Genomic DNA, 7,413 nt, shown 5'->3' on the forward strand with positions numbered 1-7,413 from the left:
GTACATTACTAATGTTTGCTCTTCAGTCATCTCTGACAAATAGTGCATTACCAACCAGAACTGAAAGAAAAAGCAAGGAAAGTGAGGGAATCTGTTTGCATCTTACATTTGTGTCTCTTCGTGAAGCTGCTAAACTTTGAGTATGAAGGCAGCTATAGAGATAATGAGGTGTATTTATAGACGGAATAACAGCCAGAGCTCTCAACACATTCTTGCTTTTAATAAAGTCCATTAAGAGATATCACTTCAGCAACCCCCAAAAGTCTGAATAAGTTCCAGAATAATTTCTCCGGTACAAACCCCAGAAATCCTTCATTTTTAAAGCTGTTCTAATTTTATCTTGAGGTTAACCATTTGGATCTGGCACTTTTCTGGCAATATTTCCAAAGCCAAACTGCAAAATTTTCCCTATAAAAGTGATTAAAATACCCATGCATATTGTTGATCCTAACCTGAAATGGATAATTTAGCATCTTTTAGTTCTTGTCATCTTTTCAACAAATGGATATTACAATGTGCACTTAAAAATGAAATGATTTTTCTTCTCAAAGAAAAAATTCAGTTTTCATTATAGACAGCGAAGAAAGTCCTTGAGGCACCCAGAAATATACAAATAAATGCATCTCAACTTTGCCTGCATAATTCAATAGTTACTCTTGATGTATGCCAAAAAGTAGGCTTTGACCATCTAAGCTGCCTATAGATTTGACTCACATCCATCATTGTCTATCACAAAACCCATTATATTCCACGGGACTTTTAGTATGTAACAACTAGGCCTGAGAGGATTTTTCCCATGCAATATTGGAATTCAACAACTTGAAACTAGGGTTTCTGCAGGGATACAGAGACAAAGTTTTGAGAAAAAAAATGGAACTGCTGATCAAAGAGACAGCAGTATCAGTGACAAATAAACAAAACCAGTTGTCATGGGCACTTAACCTCTGTGGTTGTGTCTTTGATCTGAATTAAAAGTGGTATAGATTTGAAGCCAGTCCCTTCTAACCCAGCTAGTTTCCCAAGCTGCAAGTTAAGTTGAACAGGAAAGGGTTACTAGAGTTACTGTCTTGCTTTTTACATTTTGTTTTTGTTTCATGAAAAATGTTGAATAATCAAATTCTGGTCCTAGGACAGAACAGGTAACTAGCTGAACTCTCAACTCTTTAGCAGGCTGGGAAAAACATTGTAATAAAACTAGAAGCTGTGAGATAATTAGATCTTTTTGCATTGAAAGGCACAACTAGCAAGGAGGAAGCAAAAGTCTTTCCTAGCTTAAAGAACAGTTCTGTTGTCTGCAGGCTTGTAAAGTTAGCTCTGGACATGGTTTTTTTTAAAAATATTCAGAAGAAAGCACAGGTCTGTGTTGATTATATAAACTAAACTGAACCTTTTCACTAGGAATTTTGCAGTGATAGATTTCCAAAAAAGCATGTTGTTTTTAAGCCACAAACAGAACAAAATGTTCTGTCATAACTGAGTCATTCATGTGATTGCTACTGTAAGCAAAAACAAAAAGGTTTTGTTTGTTCTGCTGTGAAACAATTGCAGGTCATAGCTCTGACTTGGAGGAGAACAAGAGAAGAGCATATTTCTGACTTTTTCTTCTACTTCACCTTGCAGCCCAGCATCTGCCTAAGGGATGTCAGCCCGATAAAGGCTACTACATAAACTGCTGGCACGTCTCACATCAGAAATGCTGTAAAACTCATGCAGTTAACAGGCATTAGTTAACTGGCATTTACTAATTAATACACAGAATAAAGAAATGGTGTGCATTGCCATGGTACCTTTCTTTTAAAAAGTCAGAACAGTTTTGCCTCAAAAACTGCCTAAGACTTCCATTTAACTCCCATTTACCGGATTAGAAAACTGAAGCTACAAATGAAAAATCACAGTCAAACTGGGAAGAAAACCCAGGTCACTCAGTCCCATGCCACAGTGAGGAAACCATTCCTCTCCCCTAACTAGGGACTTCATTTACACGTTAGTTTTGCTTGGATTTTTTAATAAGCAAGAGGCCAGATTCAGATAAAGCCACAACAAGGTGCATACATGATCCTTCATGACAGAAGTCGGCTTCTTAAGTCAGCTACAGAATCAGAAATCAAGACCTTCCCAGCCTTCGGGAGTGATGCTGCCCTTCAGGGTGATGTAGCTTTCTGCCTGTGCCGTTTCTGTTCTGCACTGCAAGACTCAATGCCACATCTCCACCTGTCCCCACCCTGTGGCCTCGGGGCATACCAGAGGCTACAGGGATGATGCGGTTTTGGCATTCACAATAACCACATTTGTGCCTATTCACAGACACTCAGGATGGTTGTTCATTAAATGTTCCTCCTGCCACCACACACCTGTAGAGCATTCAGACCCAGAGCATTTTTTTTTCTTGAGAGAATAAATTGAGCTCATACAAAACATGTCTAAATATGTTGCTGATGCCAAAGATCTCCTGAAAATGTTTCCCACATGTATTTTGCAGTACTTGGATTAAAGCAAGTGTATTTATTGCCATTTTTGGATAGAGAAGGAGCACAGAGATTATACAACCGCACCTTAAACATCCCAGCTCTAATTTCAGACAGGCTTTTCCCCCCCTGCCATGATTCTCAGAAGATCAGGGATAACATTGCTAGGCCTGACAGTAAAGTGCACTATGATCTGGCTAGCTAGTAAGTAAATATTTACAGCTAATCTGATTTGCTTGGAAAAAGACTCAGGATTGCACTTTCTTAAATCAAAGCCTTTTTTTTATTCCACTACTTGTGAAAAATATTACAAAAGTACCAGAAACAAGCAAGCAAAAGATACACTTTTTTGTTTCCTAGAATTCATTTTGACTCTAAAATTATCTGTGCAAAATACACAGGCACATACAAACACATCAGAGAAAGATAAAGAAATGGTCTTTACACCATCATACACAGCTTGGTATGTTTATGGCATTATGTTTAGTATTTCTGTTGGGCTGTCTATGCTCTCCTTACTAAATAAAGCTCTCCCCATCTATGCAGTTCACAACTGAGCATTCCTCTATCCAGACAGGATGTTTTGGAGTATTTTGAGACAACAACTGCCAAGAATTATCACAAACCGCCTAAGCAGAATGTGCATGGAGGAGGGTGAAACTGGTTTCGTGAAACAAGTTGCAAAAGCAGCAATGTCCCACCTGCGCCCAGTTGCTGAAGACCTGCCCATTTCCTCCGTAAGTGACAAGCTCCTGAGGAAACTGAAAAAGACAATTTAACAATAAGGCAAGCACTTTTCTGAAACATTTCACTGCATCTCCAAGCTACTTTTTTAATCTCAGTAATAAATCTTTTCTACAGCTTATTGCATCAACACTCCCTACATTCTTGAAATCAGAAAATACCATCATAAAAGTGCTAACTTAAGAAAAAAATAAAAATTCTTTTTCCAAATGAGATGTTTATTATTGTTACAATGGTCTTTTGGCTGCAGAATGCTACAAAGTGATTCCTGGATTGCAGTTTCTGTAACAGACATCCCAGGTAACTCCCTTAAACAGGGACTGAGTGAGCTTACAGTTTGGTTGCTACTGGCATTTACAGCTGGAAGAGTCTACGACCAGCAGGGCATAGTTGCATGGCCTCTCCCCTGCCATTTGCAAAAAGATGCATTACACTGAGTAGTGCTTGTAAGGATGGACTTTGGTCCTATAATCATCTAGTAAATCTGTCCTTGAGGGATGAGCTTTCAAAGATACAGGAAGCATCAGCGCTAATTTTCAACGTATGTTGTAGAAGCAATGTACTAAGACCTGAGCTCTACCTATCTCACAGACAGCAACCAGGCTCCTGTATATAGTGGGAGCTGGAGTGAGCCTTGTTGGTGTTGTAGGAGGCCTCAGAGGTCTGAGTTAGGACCAGGACCCACTGTGCAGGATTAACAACTGCACACAGCAGGAAACTAAAGAACTTAATACAAAAGACCCCAAACCCCAGGAATCGAAACATAACCACAATTAAAGTATAGAATCACCTTTAGTCCCTTGCAGGCTTTAGCCTCACAGAAATGGACACCCTAGCACATCACTCAGTAAGGAGGCTGCCTTGGCACTACTGAAATTGGCCTGCTTAGCTAACACACAGCAGCCAGCTCTACATGTACAGGGACTGGCATGTACCTTGGAGCACAGACCCAGCAAAAGTCTATGAACAACTAAAGTCTTATTCAATCCACGGAAGATGGATCAACTGCACAAGGATTAATTTCACCTACATGCCTAAATTCTTCAGGTTTTATGTGAGAGCACACACAGGAAGTAACTTGCACATTTCCTGCTGCCCTATGAATCCAGCTTCCTTATTTTCACTGTACCTTACCTGAGCCACTGAGGGATCCAGATTATTCATGATCATCAACATAATGGCAGCAGCTGATTTGGTCTTGCAAGGGTAGTCTCCTATGGGGTATGCTCTGAAACAGTAATTTCAAAAATTTAGGAGAGAGACTCCGACTCACAAGGGCAACCGCAACAACATACCCCACAGAAATATCCCTGCATGCCAACACATTTGTTTGAGTTGCGGGCTTTTATTCAGGAGGGAAGAAAAAAAAGAAAAAGGAGAAAGCACAGATCTGAAATGACATACATACCTTCACAGGCAAATCAGGTTTTAACTATTAGAACTAACCAAAGAAAAAAATTGCATTCAGCTTGTCATTTGCTGAATCAGTTAATCACAATGGTTATAAATATGTTGGCCAAGAGCTCTCATTGCTTTTTAACTGGATTATTTTGGGGATGCTGGAATTGGGCTCTGTAACACAGTTGCCAGGCCAAACAGCTAAGTCCTGCAATGCCAAGGAAAACAGCATCAGTGGAAGTTGCCTTCAGGCTCATCAGCCCTTGTTATTTAAGATCCCATCTAAGAAAAAACAGCCAGCTTGAATTTCAGTCCCAAAGAAGCTCTCAAAAACTGAACTAGTTAGGAGAAATATGGGCCTTTTTACTGAATAAGATACATGTCATCAGAAAGTTGAGAGGTGAGGTATGGGAAACCCTCACAAAGGAATTCTGACTCAGGTTTCCTAGCACTAATGTACTTCCATGCCAGGTGCTGTGATCATCTTACTTATCTTCTCCTCCACCATCTGTTTGTTATATCAAATTGCTCTAAAACTTCTAGTCTTAGATTTATACTGTAGCTCTTCAGGGCAGGGACAATTCCTTTGCTGTGTTTGCACAGGTCTTAGTAAAATTGTGCTGAGGCCTCTAAGGTACGATACCAAAAGGAAGTATAACCATTGACCGAGTTACCCTTTCTGTAAGCAACACCACCGTTACAGATGCTAGAAATTCCTAAAGGTAGATAGGATCATTTGACATGGTTTCTAAACGATCTTCCTTTTATTGGACCATGGATCTTCAGTGGCTGGACAGTTGCTTTGTACAGGGAAGACAGTTACACTGAAAAGGTTAGGCTAAAGAGTGCCAACTACAAAAAAAAAATTGGATATCCGCTGACCAGCTCATGAGTTAAGATCTGGAATGTATATTCTACAGATTTAGCAAATGGTCTCCTCCCATGATCATATGCACTTTATCCTAGCTTTTTACATCAGAATTCTAAAACAAATGCCTTGTAGTCAATTGGCAAACCAGGAGGGGAAACAATACTTTTTATTAGTGTTTTCTGCTTCTCTAAGCTTGATGTGATAAAATAACAGGATTTCTGTGGAATGATACCAATTCATCAAGAGGAGATATTTCCACATAATATTGCTCAGATCATAAGAAACCCAAATTCAGAGATCAGCTGAGTGTGCTGGTATGGGAACATGGCTGTTAAATGGAACAGAACCAAGTTGGACTGTGCTCCCTGGGACATACAGAACAAAAAAAAAATCAAACACTACCAGACTACAGAGAACAAAAAGCATTTTCTAAATCTGAGACTGTAAGATTCTATTAGAAAGAGCGATCAGTGAAATGGTCACAAAGAAAAAAATATTTAAAGCTATCAAAGAGTCACTGATGCCAGTGATGGAAACAAGCTGGTGGACTGTCTCATCCAAGCCTACTTGGAAGGCGCCCTCATTTGTAGTTCAGGACTAGAGTCTTCTGAAGTCCAGCTCTGCAATATCTTTCAGACGGTCTTCCAGTTGTCCTCCCCTTAGCTGAATTCTGCAAGAGCTGACCCCAGACTAGTATGGACAGCACAGAAATATGGATGTCTGTGGAAATCAGAGTGCTTTCTAGTTGCTTGCTTTATTCAGATTTCTGAATAAAGGTTAATGTATAGACATTAACCAGGCCCCTGCTGGATGCAAAAAGGAATCAATCAGTCTAAAAAAAGCAGCTAGCCCCTGGCAGCCCTCTCTAAAACTGTTCTGCTTCACAAACATTAGCCCCATCAGCCCTAGAATGAAGTGATGCTCCAAGATCAAGAGGCACAGTATATTACAAACCAGGGTCAGATACAGGTTCCAATGATGGAAAAATGTACTATCTTTCTTTTAAGCCCAGAAAGCCTTCTCTGGGAAAAAAACAGCCACTCACAGCAGGTCTCAAGCCATCCACTCATCTGGTCTTACCAATTGGTTCAGTTGAGACTTGCAGCAGCTCAGGACTATTGCAAGTTTTCTGTCCAGGTTGCAATCGGAGGTCTCCAAGTAATGACTGGCCTCTAGAAACTCAGACTTGCCACAGGGCAGAGCATTTGGGACCTCTGTGTATGGTAAAGCTGGCATTACCAAGCACACAACCTTGCACAATCCTTTCCCTGTGTTGAGTGGTGCTGAGCTTTCCTGCAGCAAGACTGTCCTGGCCCTGCCACAGCCTATCCAGAAGGGTGCACACTGTCTCCCTACTAGTCCCATGGGTCTCTCATGAGGACACAGAGAATAGGGTGAAAGCTAGAGGATGAAGGATCACTGTTACGCAGCTTTACAGAAGAGCATCCCAAAACATGCAGTATCCCTCACTGGAAATGAAACCACTGCTATCTAATGATACACAGAACGTCCAATTTATTCAGACGATGCACTTCATTAATATGTTATGACATGACTTCTAGAAGAGGTAAATTAGGACACAGCAATGACACTATTTAAAGGTCAGTTTCACAGGTGAAAGCTGGTAAGCAAATGGCAGCCAAATACAACATGAACCATCCAGTCCTTACCTCATCTCAATATCTGGAAAGAATCTGTACATATAGATATGGCCATAGAGCCTGAGTTCTTCAGCAAATTCCAGCGCCAGCTTCTTTTGTATTTCAGGTGGGAAATAACGCAAAGCATTGCACAAAGCCAGCTGCCAAAAAAACCCAAGAGAGACAAAAATCAAGCTAAAAGAGAAATGCAGGTAAATGGGTGGCCCTGAACTTTAATCAGACTCGGTTGGAAGCCTAAGCTACACAAGGATGATATAATTTAAAAGGCCAAGCT

The 7,413-nt window shown here is 40.5% G+C and overlaps 1 protein-coding gene across 1 annotated transcript in view; it reads right to left on the minus strand.

Moving 5' to 3' along the window:
- The window catches only part of UROC1 (urocanate hydratase 1), a 49,380-nt gene that overhangs the window by 29,529 nt on the left and 12,438 nt on the right, over positions 1 to 7,413 (minus strand). Inside the window, exons 2-5 of the mRNA XM_009329944.1 lie at positions 7,149 to 7,279; positions 4,344 to 4,437; positions 3,167 to 3,226; positions 5 to 60 (exon numbers count right to left, since the gene is read on the minus strand). Coding sequence (XP_009328219.1) covers positions 5 to 60; positions 3,167 to 3,226; positions 4,344 to 4,437; positions 7,149 to 7,279 — 341 coding nt within the window. The remainder of the gene's footprint in view (positions 1 to 4; positions 61 to 3,166; positions 3,227 to 4,343; positions 4,438 to 7,148; positions 7,280 to 7,413) is intronic.

Source organism: Pygoscelis adeliae, unplaced genomic scaffold (genome assembly GCF_000699105.1).
Source record: "Pygoscelis adeliae isolate BGI_AS28 unplaced genomic scaffold, ASM69910v1 Scaffold208, whole genome shotgun sequence".
NCBI classification, from domain to species: Eukaryota; Metazoa; Chordata; class Aves; order Sphenisciformes; family Spheniscidae; genus Pygoscelis; species Pygoscelis adeliae.